Source organism: Eucyclogobius newberryi, unplaced genomic scaffold (assembly GCF_026437365.1).
Source record: "Eucyclogobius newberryi isolate DKJ021-1_F unplaced genomic scaffold, fEucNew1.0.hap1 SCAF_21, whole genome shotgun sequence".
NCBI lineage: Eukaryota > Metazoa > Chordata > Actinopteri > Gobiiformes > Gobiidae > Eucyclogobius > Eucyclogobius newberryi.
The window spans coordinates 10,751,348-10,776,910 of NW_027315846.1; the positions used below are offsets into that span (position 1 = coordinate 10,751,348).

The window sequence follows — 25,563 nt, forward strand, 5'->3', positions numbered from 1 at the left end:
CTATACAGCATTATATAAACAGTTATTTCATTAAAAGTTAACACCAGGACTGTTGGAAATTAGGCTTGTTAAATCTGTCTGGTTGTAAGCTAATCTTTATTTGCATATTCACGCAATAATATGTACACTAGCATTAGCCAGCTGCTAACTACCGGAAATAAACAGTTCACCGCTCTGTATTGAGTGATTTTTTTGTAAGTCCACTGGTCTCTCCTGACGACAGTAATCCATTTCTGGTCACAAATGGGGTCTTTGGGGATGTTACAGAAGAGGAGTTGTTCTGAGACTTTTTGTTTGCACGGTAGACACGACGTGTAGGCTGATTTGATGTTTACTATGACCCCTAAAGCATAGATATATGATAAAAGAAGTCAGACGGAAAAGGTTGCCCTCCGCAGTGGTGTGTGTGACCCCTGAGACCAAGGTTTAGTGTTAATTGTTTTAGTGTCACTCATTAAATTTTACTGGTGGAGCAGTGAGCAGAGAATCGATAGATGAAGCTGTTAATCAGCTGTGATGGAGCAGCCAGTCACTTCTGCTGCCCTCAGAGACCTTTTATCTGACAGGTTAAAGACATTACCCACTGCAGCAAGACACGCTGCATTACATCACTCAAACACTTTGCAACATATTGATTCATGTTGTCTGTTAGCCGTCACAGATACGCCTCAGCGTGCTTCAGATCTCCGGCGCTATCAAGATATTTAGCCCGCTCACTGACAAATTCAAATTAACCCATGCTTTGGTTTTTGGTACTTCATAACCACAACAAATGCACATCTCGGAAGAACAAATTGGCATTATCAAGCCCATCGGCTACATCGTCTTGTTTATTTTTCAAAATTTGTGCAACCTTATCCCTGGGTCTGGGGCATATTTGTCTTGGTTTGACACGCAGCAGTGACAGCTCGCTCAGCGCGCAGCTCAGTCTGACAGATAACAAGACGCTTGTGTGATCTTATACTCTCTGAAACATAAAAATATATACAGCTGACAGCAGCAGCAAACATGTTTAAGGTACTGCACTGGGTCACCTTGGTCTACAGCAGAATGTTATCTCAACGTAAAAAAAAATCATGCTACCACAGGCCAATGCAAAAGAATACTAAAACGTTTTTAAATAGTGTATAAGCCATTTTAAAAATAACGTTTCTTTGAAAATCACACACACATATATGGTTGTAATTTGGTGATAGATAATGGAGAAACATTACTATTATCTTTTTTGTAAATAGTGAACTTAAATAATTTACTCAGAAACATACATGATTATATTTAATTATAATTTACTGGCATGTTAGCTATACTAATGATAAAGGTGTAAGTAGCACATGGCATTTCTAGCCTGAATAGTAAAAAGCAATACTTTAATGTTTATTCTATAAAGAATACAGGTTGTTGTCTTTGTATATTCTGGTTCTAAGTGGCATGGTGTTGCATGTATAAATAATAATAATAATAATTAGACAGTGCAGGGAAAAATCACCTTGGCCCACATTCAGGGGCTGTGTTTAGTGAACCATATCATACATTTAGTTTGTGCTGTTGGTGACTGTACAGTTGAACTCTAACATTATTGTGTTAGAGATCCTTTTTTGGCATGGGTGTGAAAATGGACAATGTGGACAGGATATCCCACCCACCGTTTGTCCACTCAGTGTCTGTGCTTTTTTCCTGCCCTGGGACGCACAGTACAATACAACAAGGTGCCCTTTGCTGTTTATTGTTCTGTTTTAATGCACCCTGGAGCTGGGCTGAATTTTAAAATGATCTCCAATGACATTTTTAGAAATGTTCTGTTCAGCTAAAAACGAAGGACTTTCTTCTTCTAAAACAGGCAAATTAATCTATTTTTGATAACAGTGACACATGCTCCTGGAGAATTATTAATAGCACAAAGGAGTCATTGTAAAGTGATGAGTTGTGAAAATAATCTCCTGCCTGAGAAATATTGAAAAATATATTTGAGGTGGCTTCATACTGCTTCCACAAGATTAGTGTCACAATACTACTATTTCTACCTCAATTTCAACACTGCACTAGTTTTAGTATTGATTAGTATCTGATTGACAACCCTACACAAGATACAATTGAGAAATGTCATCCACAATGAATGAGACATGCTTGTGCCATTTTTCCATTCCGTATGGCCCTTTAAGGTACCATCAGGGGCCAAAATGTGGGCTTGTCCTTATATGTGTCCAGTGCTTCCCATCAGACTCAAATTGGATGCCCCTCCATTGCTCGTGTTGAAATAACCCTCAAAGAAGCGCTGACAGACAGAGACTTTGTACTTTTGCTTAAATTATATCAATGAGAAAATTTCTAGTTTTCACTTCATGCAAAGATATGATGATACAAAGTTTTGATTCAAGGACAAGGCTTGACAAGGCTTGATAGTCAATATACATATTCCAATACAATAGACTAGTTCGAATTATAATAGCAATAGTAGTTACTTGAGTATTATCACATGTTGAAACATATAATCTGGTGATTCACTCAACAAAAGGTATAATTTCATGTGTGCCTTAAATGTAATAAGAGCCTTGTGTTGATGTGCTGTCATGTCTTATTTTGCTGAGAAAATGTGCTTTTTGAAGCTATTACCAAATGGCTGCATATGGAAAGTGAAAATGCAAAGCACATCATGGTTTTGTCAAAGTTGCGTTTGAAAGTGGCACAACACATAAGTTGTCCTCGCTGCTCTCTTCTGCACGTCTTCCTTCCTCAAATTGTCCAAACTGCTCAGAGGATGAAAGCCTGCTCCAATGTATTCACTCTGTTTGTGTTCATTCAACCCACTCGGTTAATTAATGAGCAGAACCACGTCAGTGGCTAACATTTCCAAGAAAAATCCATTGATCCTATAAACTAGATAGATTTGGTCGAACTTCATATTACCAAAAGTCTTTTTGAATAATGAATTATGTATAGTTATTATAAACATATATTTATTATTATTATAAATAAATATATTTTTGACACAAAATTATGAACAGATCAAAATTTCAGATGATCTCTGTGATCGGCCTCAAATATCCTGATTGGAGAGACCAAAGTATTTATGTTTTTTTATGTGTACTTGTGTCATTATTTTGATTAAACACACTGGTGATTTTGTTTTGTGTTGAGTTCTGTTCTATGTTTATTTGTTTGTAAAAAAATTGATTTTAAAAATACACTTTTAAAGGAATTATTATTATTCTGGATTTATCCAAAGTGTTTATGTGTTTTCCTTAATATTCAATTGACTACAGAGAACAATTAATGCCTTTTAAAAATGTCTGTAATTATGAAATAAGTATCTGTCATGGCGAGTATTCCGCCTAATGGATCAATAAACCACTAACAATTCCTTGTTTTAAATCGGTTTCCAAAATCTAATGCATCCAGTGCCAAAAGTAATAAAAACCCTTCAAATTAATTGTGGTGTATTAAGTGTGGTATTTTGATAAAGTTTCAAAATGAAGTGTCATTTGCCTGTTACAGGTTTGACACAATAGTTATTCAAACACTTTTAAAAGCCCTAGAGGGAGTGTATTTTGAAGAGATATATATATGTATTTTGAATATATATATATATTTATTTGTTAAGTAAAGTAAAGAGCCTATCAATAATAGTAATCTTATCTGGTTCCAATTGACATTTTACTTGATCTCGACAGAAGTGAAACTAGCAAGTTGCTTTAATGCCACAACAGTAAATCTTAAGTGGAGAGATCTAGAGAGGTGAACTCAGGGTCCAAAGTGTCTTTGTCAGTCACTTCCTGTAGATGACTTTTGAAACGTAAAGACAACAAACATTTCCTGCAAAGTCGTGTGGCCGAGTGCCACATGAAGAGGAAACACAGGTCAGAGGATATGGCCGCTGCTCCTGCTTTTCTAATTCACTACAAGATTGGACTGTGTTTAGAAAGATAACAACAAAGTATTTTATCAGAAGAGTCCGCCAACTGATGAGATATTTCCTTGTACTTCCTTAGACATTTCCTGCTCTTGACCGTCCTGTTACCAGCAGAGGGCAGTGTCCCAAAAACTTCATCCTAACATTTTAGAAACGATGAACTTTTCACGGACAACCAAAGGGATTGTCATTTGAGCTGGTTTTCATAGATCAAAGCATACATTGCTTTTGTTATGTCTGTGGGATTCACTGGCTTTCATGTGTTCTTCAGTTGAGTCGTGTGGACAACAATAACCGGTGTGTCTCGGTGTGCATTGCAAGTTCATTGTGAATTCTCCTAGAACATAATGATTTATGATAGTTTGGGCTTAAGAATCTCCCACTATAGTCAAGCGATAGTTAAAGATGGCTGGGAGTGTGCTGTTGTCGACTGCTGTTATTGTCTGCCAACCTGAAGACAATAGAGGCCAAAGGTTCAAACATGGTGTCAGTAACGCCAACAAAAGTATAGACCAGAGAAAATAGCACACACACAATTATTCTCGCGATGACAAAACTATAGTTAAAAGCACATGAAGCTAATTTTGACCTCCTTAGAATAATACGTCTACATCCCAAACTGTACTCTACTTGTTCCTGATTTAACATTTCAATTTATGGCACATTTTCAGTCAAATCTGAACTATATTTTTTGGCTACACTTGTATGCCAATCAGGAAATAAGTTTGGAAAGAAACAGTGCCATCCTCATGACAGTTGTTGTTTGACTTGACAAAACAATTATTATTGCAGATTCCTTAATGGCCTGTGTTTAAATTAAGTTGCGGATAGTTTGTGTTGGTATGAGTCTAAGGATGTGAGCTCTGTGTCGTCTATCTTTACTCCCGCCGCTTTTGCCTCAGAGAGCCTAATCAAGTTGCTGGTCTCCAAATTAAATCTGGAGCTTGTTTGTGACCTGAAATATGCCCCCATCCCCACGGCAGCAGCGGAGTCCTGAACACTGACTCTCATAGTGGTCTGTGTGTAGGCATGAGTAAAAATTAGTTCTTATTTTTGTTTTAAGATAAGAATTACATCTTTAACATAAACAGCGCCTCAGTCACATGTCAAACGGGTACATCACGGGTTATAATTTGGTCGCTGCAGCCTTATCTATTGTTTTGGCTAAATATGAAGAGAATGCCTTGTCCGTGTCTTCAATCCAATGCAAAAGTATGTGCATTTCGAATACTTAAATCACTGTCAGCATTATGGGTAATTTAACATACTATGCAGTTCAGTTTATTCATATGCTAAATATATTAATGGGAAATATAATTTTCTTGCACAGAAATTAAAACAGAAGAGTCCTCTGCTGATGGTTTTGTGAACAGGAAGACATAATATGAGTTTTGTATGCGCCGTATCCATGTACGGCGCATACACTGCACACAGACATCTGTCGCTAATGAAGGTTGTTTCCAGTCAAAGCAGTGCAGGATTCCCTGTCTGACTGGTGACTCACAGAGCTGTCTCTGCTCCTGTTTGTGCATCATTAGCCGCTGTGTTGCCTTACCGTTATTATATTATAATCGTGTGGCAGAGGGAGCTACCTGTCGAGCATACAAACCCAAGTGTCAGTGTTAAACAGTGTTAAAGTGAAGATTGTGTCTGGAGCTCTAGCATGTTGGCATCCTAATGTGTCGTACAGCACTTAGCTGACATCTACGACAAGGACAAAGGGACACGCTTGCTGCACTGTCCCTGACTACAGAGCAGGCCACCAACCAATATTGCAATAAGCATCTCTCGCCGTTACATAATATCCTTCAAAATTATGCAAGCCATTATCATCATTATGAAATACTGGGAAATGATATGTTATGCACAGTTTGAGCAATGCATTGTACATTTTAAGCGCTTCGTAATCAGCTGTGATTTATAGTAAATCCAAGTTGCCTCACAGATGTAAGAATAGAATATTGAGTACATGGGATAAATCAGGGATGTTAACGTTGACCATTTGCTATATTACAATATGATTTCATATGATTTTTAGAGGACATTTATTGTTGTTTATTGTGCTGCTGATGCTATGTTATTCACATAGCCTAGAGTAAAAGCACAATCTTAAAACAGCAGAGAAAACCAACCTAATTTCCAGTCTTTATTATCTTAAACTGTACAAACATTAGCTCATACTTACACATAATAAATGCTGTTTTTAAAGTGAAGATCTTATGTGAAATCAACTTTTATGACCTTTTATCAGTTGATATGTTTAGATTGATTCATGCATGGCACATAGTAATTTTTCCACAATAAAAAGTCTCAGTTCTGCAGTTTTTGGAAGTTAGTGGACTTGCTTTTATTAATTAGCCGCTATGGATCAGTATTGCAGTTTACAATATACAAAATGTTAATACTTTTTAAAATGGACTAATACAGTTGAACTATCACACACAGATCATTATTTTATATTGAGTAAATTGTAAAGCTCAAGTGAGTTGATGATGACTTCCTGCTGATTCTTGTGGGATGAGCCAGGGCTGCTCGCCTCTTTGTGGCAACTCTGCAATTGTGTTTCACCCTACGCACGCGTACAAGCTGTGTGTTTTACCAGCAGTAAAGGTGAATGACACAACGGGCAAAGTGCACAACTGGAGCAGCATATTGTGCGCCCGTAGATTCCTGAAAATAGAATCCAATAATTTTTGGCTCTAGCCATTCCATGGAATGGAATGCGACAAGTCTTTGTTCTCACCTGGTTTCGTCTTCTTCTTATTATTATTATTCATGGTCATTTTGCCACAGCTCGGGCATTTTTGACCCCCTGAACATCGATGAAAAGTCCCACATGGGGACATAGATGCGATCGGCTCGGCCCGCACTCAAACTCGAATAAAATGGAGCTTGCAAGTACGCCCGTCGCAACAGTGCCAACTAGATCAAAAAAGAAAAAACATGAAACGCTTAATCTTTGGCCTAGGCACATGAAACTTGGGACAGTGATAGAGCTACCTTTGACGAGTAAAACACACCTGGAAGCATTGCTCTATGATAAACAGGAAGTCAGCCAAGTTGAATCAAAGTGGCACCGCCACGTTTGACTTTTTTTCTTTTCAAAATTGTACTTGTCCTAGGTTTTTCGTCCGATCGAGCTCAAAACAACACTTTTTGCATCTAAAGAGATTGACATTGTATAAATATTCCCAAAAAAATGTGATATTCCTTAGGGTCTCCTAATGGAATTGATCTACAGAGCTCATATTTCACTCACTAATGCGTTTTTATGGTCTGATTGGTAATAATTAATACCCATGTAACAAATTTACTCTATAGCGCCCCCTACCCATTGTGTGAAAAACTCAACATTGTCTGATTTGTTTGAAACTCATGGGTTATATTCTCCTCAAGACGCCATGAAAAAAAAGTGCATAGCAGATAATGTGTCTTTTCACAATTGACCAGCAGGGGCGCAATTAATGCCTTCACTTCCTCTTCCTCTTTCATTTTGATGGAACATTTCCTCTCGTGCCGTGGTCTTAGCATTAGCGTTAGCATCAGCATTAGCGGCGGGTCTCTGTTGCTAAGAGATGGAGGTACAGGGAGGAGGGGGTTTAAAGAATAAAGTCTAAAGAATAAAGTCTAAAGAACAAAATAAAGAATAAAGTCTAAAGAATAAAGCAGTGTCGGGGCAATCGCGATCAAAACACGGTCGCGCGGGTGGCGAGAGCCATCATCACCGCTAGCGTGTCTTTAATTTGTTTTATTCTTGACATGAGAGTAGGGCATGTATACCATTAAAAATACATAGAAAAGCATGATGCATTTACTGTTCTTTTCAACATCAATGTTTCACAGAAGGACCGGATTTAGACTTCATACACATTTATCTATCTTAGGAAAACCTGGACTTTGCTGTGATCCATACATAGATTAGGGTTTGTATTGTTTCGAGTTTAAGTGGGTTTTATTCTGTAGTGGTGATTCAGCGCTCACCAACACACACCCACGCGCACCCCCCCTCACACACGCACGCACACACACACACACACACACACGCACGCACGCACACACACACACACACACACACACCAAGCCGGGAGATTCCTCCTCTGGCCATTCACTGTGATAACTGCTGCCATAGAGAGGCTGCCCTGGGCACTCTACATCACAGGAACTACACCAGATGGATACACATGCCTACCACTGCAAATGTTACGAGACTACTCAACCTTTGGATAGCTTCAGGGGAGTACATATTTCATTGCATTAATAGTGTTTTAAGTTATTCTAATTTAAATGTATTCATCTACTTTTTGGTTTAGAAAAATAATAGCAATATTATTATTATTTTATTGTATTATTATAATTATTATTATGCCGATACCAATTGGGCCGATTGGGCCAATATTTTCTTTTTAAAAGATTTTTCTGGCCCGTAGGCATTATTAGAGGACAGCTGGAAATGGGGGATGAGAGAGAGGGGAGGACATGCAGCAAACTGTCGGAGTCGGGAATCAAACTCACAACATGCCGCATGCCGCATTCGGAGCTCAGTACACGTGCACTTGGTTCACTGTTTGGGTTAGAATAAATTAGTATTTTCAACAACAATTTATAGCTGTATTCTAAAATAAGAATTAAATATATTTTAAAATGTTGAGTTAGAACACATTATACTCTTCATTTGGAGAAAAAGTTTGACAGATAAAAAGTTTTATTTAGCTCTGTGTTATAGATAAGCTATAAGCTTTAATATAAGATAAGATAAGATAAGATAATCCTTTATTGTCCCACATGGGGAAATTTCATTGGTGCAACGCAGGTAGATACAGAGGCAGATACAGAAGAAAAGAACAGATCACTTATAGGAAGTCTGAAAAACACTTTCAGTAGAAGATCTCCTATAAACAAAAACTCCCATAGACAAATAAATAAATACATAAATACCATTGCATGTGATCACGACAGTAATTGCACATGAATATGTGTCACGACAGCACATAGATTGCACATGAATCACAACAGTAATTGCACATATGACAGAATTGCACTTGGTTAGGTCAGTATTGCGAGTGTTCAGGACTAACAGTGTTTGTTATAAAGTCTGACAGCAGCAGGAAGGAAAGACCTGCGAAACCTCTCCCTCCCACAGCGGGGGTGGATCAGTCTCTCACTGAAGCTGCTCTCCAGAGTGGACAGAGTGTCCTGCAGGGGGTGAGACTCATGGTCCAGCATAGATGTGAATCTAGCCAGGACCCTCCTGTCCCCCACCTCCTGCACCGAGTCCAGAGCGCAGCCCAGGACAGAGCTGGACTTCTTGATGACTTTGTCCAGTCTCTTCCTCTCCCTCTCTGTGATGCTGCTGCTCCAGCAGCCTACACCGTACAGGAGTGGCCTGCTGGCCTATATGATTAAAATTAGCCTTTACAGTTTTCCATCCTGTGAATTTCTTCTTATTTCTTAGACAAAAGTGTCTCTCTGAACCTCATGTCGTGTGTCTAAAAAGTTCTAAAAGTTTAAAGTTTTCTAGAGCTTTCAAAAGTCTGTACCATTGTTTTATTTGACTGGATTAAAGTTCTGTTGGAATATAGCAGCAGAAAGCCTCTGTCCACCAAGCTATTGTTTTCTTCCTCTTTCTGAAGGAACGGCAGAATTAGATCTTTCATTACCAAGGCGTAACATCGCGAACTGACCCTCCGGGGGGATCCCGAGGTGTCCATAGACCTGCTGAGAGACGTAGTCCCTTCATCATGTCCTGGGTCGGCCCTGTAGCCTCCTGCTGGTGGGACATGCCTGGAACACAGAGCGGCGTCCAGAAGGCATCCGCAACAGATGCCTGAGCCACCTCAGCTGGCTCCTCTCAATATGGAGGAGCAGAGGCTCCACTTCAAGTTCCTCCCGTGTGACTAAGCATCTCCCCTTATCTCTAAGGAAGCGCCCAACCACCCTGAGGAGCAAACTCATTTTCGCCGCTTGTATCTGCAATCTGGTCCTTTCAGTCATTACCCAAAGCTGATGACCATAGGTGAGAGTAGGAACGTCGAGTCACATTCTCTATTTCGTCTGACCACCTTTAGCTTTGATTAGAGCACACATTCACTGTGGCATTGTTTTAATATGACAAAAGATTAATTTCATTTCAGTGTATTTTTTCATCAGGTTCTTTAATGATGTTAGAGTGTGCCTACTGCGCACAGCCTTCTCCAGATCATCCCAAAGAGTCTCAATGGGGTTAAGATCTGTATTAGATTAGTTTCTCTATTCTCTTGATGCCAATGATTTGACCCTTCTCACACATACTGACATCTTTTCCATGACCATGGGATTTATCTTGCCACTTGGTTGTTTCTGAAATGAAGCCACTCACTAAAATGAGTCAATTCGGTTGAAATACTGTGTTGCAGCTGAGAAACAAACACCCATGCAGCAATTATGCAGTAGGAGGCTTAGTTGAATCCATGTGGGGACTTTTTTCTGTCAGGGACTACAGATGAAAAATAGCACTGCGGTTAATATCTACATTGAAATGTTGATTAATATGTGTCTGAAATAAATACATAAATATAACATGTTTGTTGCTTTAGCAGTAGTTGAAGTCTGACAGTGTGTGTGTGCATATTTAAATGAGTTGTTGTGCCCCTTGTGTTTAAGCGCACGTCTCAATCCAGATGCCGGGCCGCAGGTTGGCGCAGGCCGAGAGGTGTCCCGTGGGGCCACTGTGCTCTTGTGTCTTTGACTGACACATCCCACCACACAGTGCCAGGGGCCCCACAGCCCTATGCAAATCAATGACCTTTCACTCAGCATTTACATCACTGTGGGAAATTAATGCTTTGAACGCCTCCATATTATGGTTTCAAGTTTTATCAAACTATCCAAATTCTTTATGGAAACATTAATTGTAATATATTATTCTATCTTGAATAAGTATTATATTAATTATCTGCAGTAACCTTTCAAATTTAAAGACATAATAAGTAATCTATGAATAGATAAGAGCACTAAGGACGTTTTATACTTAAGGGTTAGAGCGTCTGAGTGACAATTTTGGAAATTTTTGGCAGAAAAAAGAAGCATGTGTCACAGAAGACCTCCACCAGAACCCTGTCACTTTAGGTTGATTTAACGCATTAATCATCAGCAAACATGCAACACACAAGGGGAAGGTGAGCAATGATGTGAAAGGTATGCTTCGCCCTCTTTTTCCATCACACACTGTTCGCAGCACAATACAAAGCTAAAACCGTCCCTGCTACTGAAGAGAAGGAAAAGACACCATACTATTTAGAGCTGTCATGTGGCTTTGTTTGGAGCCAAAACCTTGAAAGTCAGTTTGGTGGACTGTCAGCCGCTTTGTGTTTTACCCTAGAAGAAGGATCAGAAATAAGCACAATCTTATTTGTTCATGATTCAAATAAAAACAGCAGTAGTATAGTATAGTAGCGTTGAATGTTTCACAGGTTTGGAAAACACATACCTTGCAGTTATTCTATTTTTTATTGATTGATGCATACATTATTATTGAATATATAAATACTATTGGGATTAGGTCTATAATTGTAAGAATAATAATGGCAAAACTAATTTGAAAGGTCACGCTGTGCAATAGAAAAAAATAAAACAAATATGGATCCTGCAATGTAAGCATGTTTTGTTTAACCAGTGGGTGTGGAGCGGTTTGAAGTTACTAAACGGACCTCAGCATTAGTTCTCAGTTCCACAGTTTGTTAGTTGTAGAATTTGATCAGTTGTTCACTCTGAAGTTAATGTATTGATGGTCTGTTGCTGCACTGTGGCTTTGACATTGACTTTGATTGCAGCCGGAGCAGAGGACAGATGTGAGGATGTCTGTGTGGTCAGAGTGGACACTGCCCAGGTGTGTCGTGCAGCCAGTGTGTCACATGTTGCTTGTGGGACTTGTGCGCTCACTCAGTGTCGGGAGGTGTGTCGTGACGCCTGTTCAGGCTCTTTGAAGAAGGCTCACCATAGGCTGCTGAGTGGTGGGCTGGAAACAGAATGTAGAAGCCTCTAGGACCCAGCAGACGGATGGAGCGCAGGCAGGCTGAGCGGCTGAGTCACTGCATGTGTCTGAGGCAGTCAGAAACAGAGCAGAGCAGGAGCAGAGGTGATCTCACACTCATCAGCACAGGATAACACAACCATGATGGGTTGACTGGGGGAACGCTCCAGAGGAAGTGTGCATTCGGCCACCACTCGCTCTGCCATGGAGACCAACAAAGTTCTTCATTTTGTGCCTTCGGGTAAGTGTGCAGAGCTGCTGTGCCGTGTGCTGTATGCATGAGTCTGTGCTCCATGGGAGAACCTTGGGGTTCCCTACCTGTAACCTGAGAAGCTCAGTGAAAACATGCACCACCTCCACAGCATTCACAGGGCAGATGTTTGACCGTGCACGCTCCCGCTCTCCCACTCATGTTTTTCTGCTTTTCTTTCCGTGTAGTTTGGAATGTGGCTGTTTTCAATTCCTGTTTTCAGAAGAGGTCGGAATTTTAAAGTGATAAGAAAATACTAATATTTTTGTAAATTTTGGAGCATGAATATGCTTCCTTTTTTTCTTTTTCTTGTGTATGTGGTATGCAACAGTAGAACTTCTTCAGATGAGGAACTGAGCCTTGAGAGATCAGGCTTGCATTTGAAACCCACCCAGAGACAGTGCTTCTATAGACGTGTCGAACATGGACAGCTGGAAAACATTGAAATCAGGCAAATGCACTTTTTCATGTGTTACTGACAGAGCTCGTGCAGAGGCATGTAAAGGGTTAACCTTAACGCTAGCAGAGGAAACAGCTTGCATAGATATTTGTGTTGAGGGCTTTATTATCTTCTTTCAGTGAAGGACAAATGGAAAGAAGAATGTGTTGTTCTGTGTCAGTTTGTGTTAAGCACCCTGCAACATGTGTGAGCTGGAAACACGCTGCAGTAGATTAGTGTTTGTGGCAGCTACAGGAGAGACTTGTTCCCGCGTTCCTGCTCCTCTGAGATCCAGAACCTATTTGGAGGTATAATGCTTCAGCATCACTTTCATTTTGTCTGGACCGCCTTTGTCTTATCAGGATCTAATATGGCTCTGTATGCTGTGGGCTTTGTGTTTTCTATTGAAGAACTATTCTTTGCATCAGTAGAAGTGACGGACCTGGCCATGGCTCATCCTCTGAAGAGTAATTTGCATTAATTTGCTTACGAGCTGATTAAAGGTGGAGAGGGCATATTTGATCCTCACTGCAGAGCTTATTTATCAAGAATGAAACATACTCAGAGCCTTCACAACATGTCGGATTAAGACATTTTGAATGTGTTCGAATGGAACGGATCTGTATTATTATGCCTTTGAACCTAACCTTGACTATAAATCTATGCGTATTGGGTTTTTGGGTTTTTGTAATTCAACTTAGTAATTCAACATGCACAGGGAAAAAATGTATATGTCATAATAACATTCAATGGACATTATCACGCTGCTAAGCATTTCAATTTTTTATGTCTATTCTATTAACATCTTAGATCTTAAGATTTGTTTCTTGGGGAAACCTTGGGAAAAGATTGTTTGAATCTTATCACCATATTCATGGGTTTCAGAGAAATTAACATCTAGCGTAATGTTAACAAAGCAATTGACAATTCAAAGAAAATCTATATTATGAATATGCAAATGTCCTCCAATTATCCAATTAGGAAGCTGAAATATCCATCCATTTTCTACCGCTTGTTCCCTTTCAGGGTCGCGGGTGACTGGAGCCTATCCCAGTGACTTCAGGCCTTAGGCGGGGTACACCCTGGACAGTGGCCAACTTGTCGCAGGGCTGACACAGAGACATTACAGACAGTTCATTCTCACATTCATTCACTAGGGCCAATTTTAGAGTCACCAATTTTTGCCTAACACATGCATGTCTTTGGACGGTGGGAGGAGCCGGAGAACCCGGAGAGAACCCACGGTAACACAGGGAGAACATGCAGACTCCACCCAGAGAGATCATGTGATGTTGGTCTGGTCCGGGAATTGAACCCATGATCTCCTTCTTGGGAGGCAAGAGCGCTAACCGCCTTTGCCACCGTGCACCCTAAAGCTGAAATACTATACAATAATTTTTTTTTATTATGACTTTAATTTATCAAATAAATAAAATGTTTAACCCTCAATCATGTAATCCTATAATGTATGTTGATATTAATGGAATATTGCCAAAGTTTGATGTACCTGCTCATCCATTACTTGTTGTAGTAGACGCATCACCTCGACCTGTTTGATTGGGAAAAACTTCACTAATTTCTCCCTGCCTCACAAAGCTTGCAGCCGCAGCAGAGCCAGGGCGATACTCAACACAGTGAGTAATGTGAGCCATGGTGCTGTCATTGTGTGAGGAAACCTGCTGACAGGTGAAGGAGCAGCTGCTGTTGTGGGAGGAGTTCAGGCTCTTGTAAATGAGCACACAGCTTCCTCGTGTAATTACACTCTGATGATATAGCAGCAAGTTTTGAAAGAATCACCTTTTGAGATGCCTTGGAGATGCCCTGCAAAAATGCCAGCTGTCTATAAAACGTGCAGCGTGGCTAAACTTGAGCTTTGGCTTTGGGAATAAGCTCTTCCTGATTCACAGTATTTCCCTGGGGTTTTGTTCATGATTCATTACATTTCATAAAGGGATTACTCCGAGCTGCAGATGAGCAGTAAGTCATTACAGTATCATCATTATTAGTGAGTATTGTAATGGCATTAATTCCTATTATGTCCAGGAAATATCATGACATTTAAGATTTTGTTCATTTACATACTAATGCGTATGACACAAACATTTTATTCCTGCCACAAGAGGTCTCTCAGCCAAATCAGTTGCAAAAGATGTATTTGACAAGTCAAATAAAAGTGCTACTTGTAATCCTCCATGATTCACCTCATGGAGGTGGAGGCTCAGTGGCGGCTTTAGTCAAAAAGGCCTATAAATTTTGCCAAGAAGAATAGATTCTTATCTTATCTTATTCCGATAGATTCTTATCTTATCTTATTCCGATATTTTTGTAACAAACATCCTCAAATGTTTTGTCCAGTATTTTATAAGAATAACTTAAATGCATGAACAGGATTCTTAACCATTGGGTCGGGGCCCAAAGAAGGGCTGCAAGCATCTCCTTGAATGTCAAGGAGATAGTAAAATAGTAAAATACAATGCATTTAATATGATCGGGCCCCAGGTTACTTTGTACTGAAAATTCCAGGCCTCTTGGTTAAAAAGGTAAAGAACTCCTGCTTTAATCCATTATTTCCATAGTCACCTGTTCCAAACAATATAACCTCCTTTATAACAGTTAAAATGTGTGCTGCTCTCCATGACACCACTGTAGTTATAGTCAAAGTAGTTGTCCAAATGTAAACAGACACTGGAAGTTGTGTGATTAAAATAAATATAATATTCAAAATGTATGTTTGTATGTTTAACTTCATCATTCAAGTATAGGCATTGCATTCATCTTTAAACACAATTGAATTACATTTTGACTGGTTGTCAGCTCTTGGACACAGAGAAGTGTAATGTGGTGCCCCGGAGTGTCAGTCTTCAGGTGTGACCGACAGACAGGCTGATTAGCTGCGCTGCAGCTGTGACCCGCCACATCAGCATGGAGGCCACACTGCGCCGTGTGAATTAGCAGTTGGACCATGTGGAAGTCCAAGGTGTGTGCCAGGCAAGATGGATGACGCCTGTGTGCTGTAGATGTGACAGTGATCTCTGATCAGTATTCACCGCTGGCAACAGATCGCAGAAGCTCCAGCACCGAGCTCACCATCTGGGCAGAGGAGACACACACATGGACAAACAAATTATTATACAGCCCCCAACACACACACTTACAGACAGACACACAGGCTGGAGCACTACCGTGTTGACGACACAGCAGCACCACATATCTTCTTCAGCTGTTAATATCTAGCTGTAATGATGTTTCTGGTTCAGAGCATATTGACATTTAAAATATGTCTCTGAGGGGTTAGTGTGATTTATTAGCTCATCCAGTAAACAGGTCTGTGTGTGGAATGGAAGTGCTACTCTTTTTTTTTATGTTCTTACTGTGTTGTTTACAGGATATTCATTAATTCATTTTCTACCGCTTGTTCCCTTTCGGGGTCGCGGGTGACTGGAGCCTATCCCAGTGACTTTGGGCCTTAGGCGGGGTACACCCTGGACAGTGACCAACTCGTTGAGTTATTTACATGATTATTTTAAGTTTCATTTCGTTTCATTGGCTTTGCTAAAGGACTGAGTTCTGGCATTTAGTAGTGCACTTACACCTTGATCAGCTGCAGCTTTATCTTGTTGCACATGATGCTTGTGATTACAATACAACTCACGCACGCTGCATAATTTGTTGGTTTACACAAACACAACAATTGTTTGGATGTGTCAACATGGACACTTATGCACAGTTCAAGGAGCACCGTGAAGACTCACTGACTGCTCCTCTGCTCCTCTATATGTCTCTCTTTACCCAGTGCTGTATCACCCACACACCTCTACTCATTTTATCTAGGTATTGTTTCGACTGAGCTGGCTGTGCGGTAGTATCATGTCACACATCACTTTGCATTCCTCTACATAACCGACCTCATTTGCATAAAGGAGACAGAGCACAGAAAACACAAAAAACACAGCCCTTGTCTAATACAGAAGTGTGCTTCAAAATGTGCAGACAACACACTGCTACACAATGTACTTACAGAGGTTGAGGCTGTGTAGATACAGTATATCATTGTCTGTTTATGGCAGTTTTACACGTTTAACCATTCCTTAAAAATCACATTGTTTGGACATTTATTTTTATAAGCATTTTAAGATTATGATAATAATGTTTTAAGGATTCAGGACAGGACTGGTTGCTGGTATTGCTTAAAACAGGTGTTGATTGGAAATGTAGTGTGAAACATGTGCATGAACAACATCAGATTAGTAGCACTATAGAGTTCTCGCAGCTATAACACAATCATTTTAATAAACTCACATGGTTCTTGTAAGTAGTGTTTTACTTCTGTGTTTACCTCTACTGATGCTGGACTCATTGTGTACCATTAAGGAGCACTTTAGAGAGCAACTGCATGTTACCCTTATCTATCCACTTGCTGTGGATTGTGTCACAGTATTTAGTGATAAGGGGTTTCCTGCATTAAGTCGATAGTATCAAAGAATTAAAGGAACACAAATGTACTGGCTTTACATATATTATTCATGTTTGTAAGAGGATACTTGCAATATAAAAAGTTACCCAGATACTAATTGACACTAAAACTAGCAGAACTATATACTATGTACTAGATATTATGTATTGATACTGACATAAATGAATTGTTTTCAGCTACATGTTTATAGGTACATGAGATTGGTGCTGGATTTTCATCACTCTGAAACACATGGAAACACATTATTTGTAGAGCATATTTCGTGCACAAAGTAATTAAAAAGGCTTTACAGAATAAGTAAAATACATTAAAATTATTATAACATTTTAAAAATTAAATCAAAACACAAACAATTTATTTTAAATATATTTTATCCTTTATAATCCTTTCAGTTATGAAGAAATAAACAGAACCGTTATGAACCTGGATTTAAACACCTTTCGAATTCTCAACCCCCATAGGCAAGACTAATCACTGATATAGAGCCTTTTCTTTAGTATAAAAATTTTGTTTGAAATGTCACTCTTGTAACAATATAAGCAAAAGTATTACAGTATTAAGATTATTAAATGTATACATGTTGAGTAATTTCAATCTCACAGTGTTGAACTCTACAGCGTTGTTGCTTATCACTTTTTCTCAAATATATAGCAGCATGGCCTGATTTTCTGCCTAGATTAATTAATTGCAGCTTTAAGATGGCCAGTTTCCTAAACTGGTCAAGCATGATGCTATATAAGTCGCCTCCTTGGCCTTCCTTATTATCGTTTTGTGAAGCTTACTAAAAACTGAACCGAAATGACTATATATTTCTCACTAAATGGTGAACAGCTCTTCATGACTGTGGGGTCACTCATCTTTACCCAAGTGATCTGTCAGCTTTTTATTGAATAATTTACTATTATTGATTCACTGAGAGCCAAGTGTGGTTTATAGTTAAATCTACGCAGACGTCCCCGGCAGCCAACTAGAAAGCTTGCGGTGCATACAGGGCAAGAGCTTTGTAATTGGCCGCCGTATGCATCAGTGAGGCCTTTATAAAAGAATGCTTTATAAAAGGAACACATTTGGTAACTAGTGTCTCCAGAAATAGAAGAAGAACAGAAGAAGGGATGGCATAGAGCATGTGCAGAAATAATGCAACATGTAAACAGAATCGTGAGATTCATTGTAAACGTAGCAGAGATTCTAATGTAGAGCCTAGATGTGAAATCTACTGAAGAAATGATGAGGAGAGCAGACTTGTGCTTCACTTGTCACTGGAATATAATGTCAAAGCGTCAAAACAGACTTGATGGAGACAATATTATATATAAGGTCATTCTTTTATGCAGAATATATGCAACGTTGGTGCTGTGATATCAACAAATTAAAAATTGGCAGATAGGCAGTAACAACGGAGATGCCTAAACTGTTTTTAAATCTTTGCACTCTGGGACCTGGTTTCAAAAAGTTCAGTTTTCAGAGTCCTGAAACACCAGCTCCATGTGAATAATACCTGACTAAATATTTTTGTGTGGACGTCATCTTGGATCCAACTCAGGTGTATAGCCCCTTCCCCCACCTGTGCTTGCACTCACACACCTGCCCCTCTCTCTCCTGCTACACCTGACTGCTACTCATCGAGTCGTCAATATGAACAGTGCAGCATAAACTGGTGTATAACAATAATGAAAGCATTTCTTCAAGACACTTGGAGTATTAGTATCCTGTGTATAAACTGTGTCCTCTGAGATTTGTACCTGTAATGTACTGATCCAGTGTAAGATTCTTTAACATCACACGAGCCAAGTCAGGCTCCTCTCAGTGTTCACAGGAGGAGTCTTTAGGCTTGTTTAAGCAGAGCAAGGTGGTGAAGACGGACGGCCCTACGACACCTGTAATATTCTGAAATCAAGACGAGATCAAGTTGGCTTAATGCGCCTTGCAAGGTGGTGCAGCCGGTGACAAGCAACTGCAGCGCCTCCTTTGTGTGTGAGGGACACAAGATCATTCACAAAGTTTTATCTAGTTTTATTCAGAGCCACACTTCAGAGAAACGCGAGATCTGTCCAAATCCCCGAGATGCTGCGTGATCTGAGGACGCCTCTCTGTTCTTGGGCTCGTGGAGCTTGATTCCAGTTGATTCCAGGCTGTTTCACCGCCCCTCGGCTTCAGCCACCTGCTCTCGGCTGCTTAAACAAGCCTATTTGTTCAGAAAGGCCATACGTGGAATGGGCGGGTCCCTCAATATCATACCGTGACCTGGACACACCCTCAAAGTAAAATAGAACAGTGGCCCATTGTTGTTGTTTGTTGATTTATATTTAATCAGGAAAGTCCCAGTGAGATATTGCATCTCTTTTTCAGGGGAGCCCTGACACCTGGGCCTATTGTACATGTTGTTAGTGATAGGGGAAACTACGCAGACACAGGGAGAATATGCAAACTCCACACCACCCGAAAATTGATCCGAGGACCTTTTTGTTGAGCAGCAAGAGCCACCACTTTGCCACGTGCCATATCTAATATGCAAATGTCATGTTCCTTACTAACTGCAGGTGAATACATTTTTTTTTACAATGAAGCTGCAAAATATTCTAATGCTTTATTGTGGAATTGGGTAAATGTCTGTCTAAGACTAACCCGTTGTACAGGCGTTTTCATCAGCAGCTGCTACTACAGAAAAACCCTGCTTCTCCAAAGTGGTATTTAACGTGTTACTCCACAAACCTTTTAATTCCACATGTCTTCACTGCTTCAGAGTTTCTTGAAACGGAAAGCATATATTAGCATGGAGCTGTCCTCTATTTATAAGACGCATAAAGCATCACTATCCTACGCCTCCTAGAGGAATCAACAGCCATAACTAATCTGAGGGCTGGTCCACAGTACACAACAGCCATTATTGTCCTGTTGGATTCACAAAACTGCAACTGTTTCCCCGTCTGCTATGTTTTTGGCCTCAGATTAAGACAGCATTAATGGATATTACAAAAAAATGAATCCAGGCATATATTATAATGTCAATGTCATTCACTTTAATTAAAGAGGGGCCACATCTCATTGTTTTTTCAAATGTAATAAATGCTTTTTGTTCGGATTTTCGGCAGCTTTTGTCTTTTGATTCAAATGAGAGATGAGCGGTAAAAGCATGCACAGTCATTGCTTTGCTTTTAATCCCTTAATCTCATGTCAGGGATGATGCAGCCACTTTGAGCGGCCTCATTCGCTCACATGTGAAGCGTTGGTGGTCGTCTGCAGCCATTATGACATGGCGCTTTGCTGTTGTGTAGTTAGAATCCACTGCCTTGGCAACGTCTGATGTGTTCATCTCAGAGCATGAACACTTCCTCTGCAGGTCACACTCACTTTCTTTGTTTCACTTCCTGCTTCACAAAAAAACAATACAGTAGCAGTATTGTACCTTCAAACTGTACTCCAAGAAGTCTAGCTAAAAAAAAGAATAACTTCAACAGAATGGCGAACCACACGCATGTAGTAAACACCATTGTCAAAGTTGGTATACTATCATTTCTCTTTTTATTCCTTATTATGGCTAGGTACGATTCAACAGCTATTACTTGTACGGGGGAGGAAAAAGCTATTTAAAACATGCAAAATATTTTTCTAATATTTATCATACCAAACTTTGACTAATGAATCTTGAGGCAGTGCTCTAGACAGTTACTACACATGCACAAATGATACAATAAAAAAAGTGAATAGTGAAAGTTTGTTTTATGATTAAAAAAATAAATGCAGCATCGGTACAAATATGTATTCATGTTCTGGCTGCAGCTATCAATTATTTTAGTTATCGAGTAACCTATCGATTCTTTTATTTCATTTTTTGTACATTCTGTAAATTATTTATAAGCATAATAAATATTTTAATATATTTTAATAAACGTTATAGTTTATTGTAATAAACATATAACAAATAAGGAGTTTCTACTTCTCAACTAATTAACTTGTGAAAACAGTTACAGTCGCTATGAATTAATTTGCATTTATGTCACATAACTTAAAATAAGAAACTTGTTTGTAAAACTTTATGTTAGTCAGGCCAGTGATCCCTGGCATTTTGAGCTGTAACTCTGCAGTAATTTTGCAGCATCTGCTCACATCTGTGCCGTCGCCCCATCACCGCAGACTTTCTGTTTCATAATCGCGTTCCACTATGCTGTTTCCATGGATGTATTGGCTGTTTCAATGCACAGCAGAGGAGAGAGCCTCGTGTTTTAAACGTAGAAGCAGAGTTTTGTTGTGTGAAAGAGCGCAGAGGACCGTCAGTATGAAACAGAAAGTCTGCGATGAAGGGGCAAAGACACAGAGGCTAACGTGAACAGCACACGGAGCTAATGCTGCAAAATGATTGCAGAGTTACAGCTCAAAAACACCGTGCTCTTTCACACAACAAAACTCTGCTTCCTAGTCACACTCGTAAGTTTAAAATACACTCTCTTCTGTTGTGCTTTAGTTGCGGCAGATCCGCGCAGAACAAGCTCCGTGTGAAACGAAAGCGCACGTTATGTGTGACTGATGTGTTTTGAGCAACAAGAAAATGCCCAGTACCAACACAGGGTTAATCGCTAAATACAAGAGAGCAGCAGAGTAGTGGGTAAGCCTCTGTGCCCCTCACACACGTTGGCCGCGGGTTTAGAATGAGTCATGGCTTTGGCTTCTATATGTGCAATATGCGCTCTCTCCCTCCACGCTCCTCTGCTCCTCTCCGCCTCCTCTGTCTCTCTGCGTGACTTTACCCCTCCTCTGTCTCTCTGCTCCTCCTCTGCTCCTCCTCTCTCTCTCTCTCTCTGCGTGCCTTTACCCCTCTTCTGTATCTCTGCATGCCTATGCCCTTCCTCTGTCTCTCTGCTCCTCCTCTGCCCCTCCTCTGTCTCTCTGCCCCTCCTCTGTCTCTCTGCTCCTCCTCTGCTCCTCCTCTGTCTCTCTGCGTGCCTTTACCCCTCTTCTGAATCTCTGAGTGCTTCTGCCCCTCCTCTGTCTATCCGCTGGCAATTCTGTCCTGGTTCCCTTCGCAGTCGTCTTCTCCTTCCACTTTTTGATTGTAACTTTTAAACTTGCTCTGCTCCTTAGTGCTCATTTGGAAAAAAAACATATTCCCTGTGGATTTTGTCTCGAATGTTAAACATAAGTGCAACGGTACGAGTCTGTGTGTGACGTGGCCGTGGATGCGCAGTGGTAAAAGTGATCCACAGTAACTGAGAAGTAACGAAAGTGCGTCTTGGAACTTATCTTTCACTGCAGGGAAGCGTCATCTGCGCTATCGCACAGCAGACAGGTGACTGACCTGCACAGCTGAGGCAAGGGGAACACTCAATGAAGAATGAGGCTCTATGTTGTGCCCTTTCATACATACATACATACACAAACACACAAACACACACACACACACACACACACACACATACATACATACATACATATGGATACACACACATTGGATGACCTCTGCTCACAGCAGAGGCACAAAGACTGTCTGTAGGAGAGTCAGACAGCTCTGTACCACCTCAAGCATCTCTATTAAGTGTCTCCTCGTGAATATTCTCTCTGCACATTCTGCACACATAATGTCATTACAAGAGATGGAAATGTTCACCACGTGCTGCCCAATGGTCGAGTGATTGGGGCCAGACTGCAGTGTTGTGAGTTCGAATCCCGACTCCGACATTTACTGCATGTCCTCCCTTCTCTCTCATCCCCCATTTCACACTTTCCTCTCCTGTCAAATAAAGCCTACGGGCCAAAAAATCTTGAAAAAAAAAAGAGGAAATGTTCACCGTGACATCCAGCCAGACTTTGTGCGGGCATTTTCTCTCCTGCTGCCTCGGACCGATAGCTTTGGAAACATAGTGTATGTGTGTTTTTCAGTGGGGAATACCACAAATGACAAGCAGTGATGTGTTGTGGGGATGGCAGAGAGGCACCAGCACCATACAGTAAAAAGAGAGCATCAAACCAGCGTGGAGACGGTGGCCTGGCTTTAATCGAATAGAAAGAATGTGCAAGCAATTAGCAGGAATCCCCAGCACTGGACATATTCTCGTGCGTCTTCCCCCTCTAAGATGAAAATTCGAGAAACCAATTTCAGTCGCGAATGGTGTTTGATGGTGGATGTGCCTCACGCTATTTGTGTGAGAAAACAACATCCGCTGTCAAAATGAATTCAGGGAAACCTCTGCTGTCGCACCTGAGCAGAACACCTCATGTGAATGAAGGCAAAATGACCCGAGTGAATCATAAACAAGATGGAGAAGGACTCTGTAAATGCACCTTCAGAAAATGTAGAAATATATATGAGGTAAATGGGAGTGTTTTGTTTTTGTGGTGGAGCCTTAGTCACGACACTGCAGACGGACCCAATTCATCTGTGGAGCTGAGGAGTCTACTCACTGTAACTATCAATCCCTCTCAGGTGAAAGGACTGTGGGATTACAGCAGCCACCCACGCGTACGCTCCTCACCAATGCTCCTCGCGCACACTCCCATTTAGGTGAAAGAAAACCGCACATAGTTTGTCTGAGATAACCTTGAGCATAAGTAAAAATGAATGCAGTAGTTTCCCTGCTTCTATCAGTCATAAAATGTAGTCATTGATTTAATTAGAGCCTTTCCTGAATCAACACAGTTTTTTTTTCTGGTTTTAGTACGGCTCAAGCTCAATAATTCTGAGGTATTTATTTTTTATGCATGTTTAACTACCGTATTTATCATGTTTTATATTTATTTTATATGAATCAGGGCAGAGTTTATTTCAGTATGTATAACACCATCTTAAATGCATGTGAAATGACTTACAGTTGAACTTTATATTAGGGCTTATTGTGAGATCTAGGGATGTACTGATATCCAAATCTCACTGTACTGATACTTTTTTACAGTATTTATTGTGATATTGTGGGAAAGGTCACAGTATCATAGACGGGCCCACAATATTGAGGTTATGCTTTGCTTTTTAAGCATAAGACACATTAACCAGCCATTTGTATGTCAAGAACGGCTACATTTTTTACAACCTGGTGCAATATAATGAAAGAGCTTGGGAAAACTGAGCAGTACATTGTCTGTTCTAGTTCTTTGTCAACATCAGTACACATACGTGGATCACTGATTGTGTATTCAGCAGCGTAGTGTGTTGTGTCTGCGCTGCTGCTCTATAATTTTTTAACTTGGACTGGACTTCATTATTATTTTTTCTTTTCTGTTTAATATTGTTTTTGTAAAATATGATACACAATAAAAAACAACAAATCGAAAAACAGAGAGCGAGAAAGCTAAAACATGTTGTCCAAATAAAGTCAGTCGTGCCCTTGAGAGTACCGTGTTATACTAAATTAGAGCTACTGCCCATTGTTGTTTGTCTGTCTCCTTTTCTCCTTTAGCGCTTGTTGTCGTGGCAAAACTAAAATGCATTTCAGACATAAAAGCAATGGGAGGATCTCTGCTCTGCTTTTCTCTCTATCCAGAGGTTATGTTAACCAAGATTCTTTCATTGACTCATTATTTTCAGCTGTGATGGAAAATTCTGAAGACTGGCTATAATTTTTACGGGTTGTAAATCAAGCAATTTCCTATATTTTACATAGGGTGTCAACATACCTTGAATAAACTTCAAATAATGTAGTGCTTCTTGGAAGTATTTGTCTGAGACTGTGTGTTGAATATTTGCTAGAGATATAGAAAGATGAATAAAAATAGCTCATACTCTGTTCTTTGCGCCGCTATCCACTTTCTACTGTATTGTTGTCTTAATGTAAATGTGGAAAGCCTGTAGCATGACATCAGAATCCTGCACACTGAACAAGCCCTCAAAGGTTTTAAGAGCACAAACTTTGTATGCGAGTGAGTGAGTTTCTAAATTATAACTGATCAAACTAGCTAAAAACTTGGACGTAAATGTATGCCAAGGTTTGTTGTGCCAAGCTTTCATTGCTTTTAAGTCTTGTCAGTGACTCGCAGCTGTAAATAAGGATTAAAGCCAATAACTGTCTTCTTGAAGTATCAACCCTATTCATTTTCAGCTTTATGCACTTTTTTTCATGACTATCTAACCTTTGGAGATAGGCAACAGCATGTGGTGACATCTTCAAAATGGGGGCGACAACAAATAAGTCACGCGACTGAAAGCCCATGAACAGGTATATCATCTTTTGATACAAATAAATGCTGTTAAATACAGAAAATAAAATACCACAATTACACCCTAACCCCCAACATATTACATGCCTGGTTAGATCATTATAATTAATTAAAATTAATGATAATTAATTAAAAAAGGATTGTTTTTTTATGTTGTTTTTGTTATTATTTAGCACAAATCTGTGGTGAACATGCTCCTAACAATGCTAACAAATATTATGTTTTATATTATGTTTGATAAATGCCTGTTGAATTTTAGTTTTGGGCACATGATAAAATTATTAACATAATACCCTATGATTCAAAAAGACTGAAGGACACACAGATTTGATTGAGTTTATGA

At 39.9% G+C, this 25,563-nt stretch overlaps 1 protein-coding gene across 3 annotated transcripts in view; it reads left to right on the forward strand.

Annotated features, from left to right (window-relative positions):
• The first annotated feature begins 11,934 nt into the window (after positions 1-11,934).
• Positions 11,935-25,563, forward strand: part of slc4a11 (solute carrier family 4 member 11) — a 109,610-nt gene continuing 95,981 nt past the window's right edge. For 2 of the 3 annotated variants that reach the window (XM_072457173.1, XM_072457174.1), the window contains exon 1: positions 11,935-12,156. In XM_072457173.1, the coding sequence (XP_072313274.1) occupies positions 12,120-12,156 (37 nt within the window). In that variant the 5' untranslated portion in view covers positions 11,935-12,119. The remainder of the gene's footprint in view (positions 12,157-25,563) is intronic. The other variant, XM_072457175.1, reaches the window with a different exon arrangement.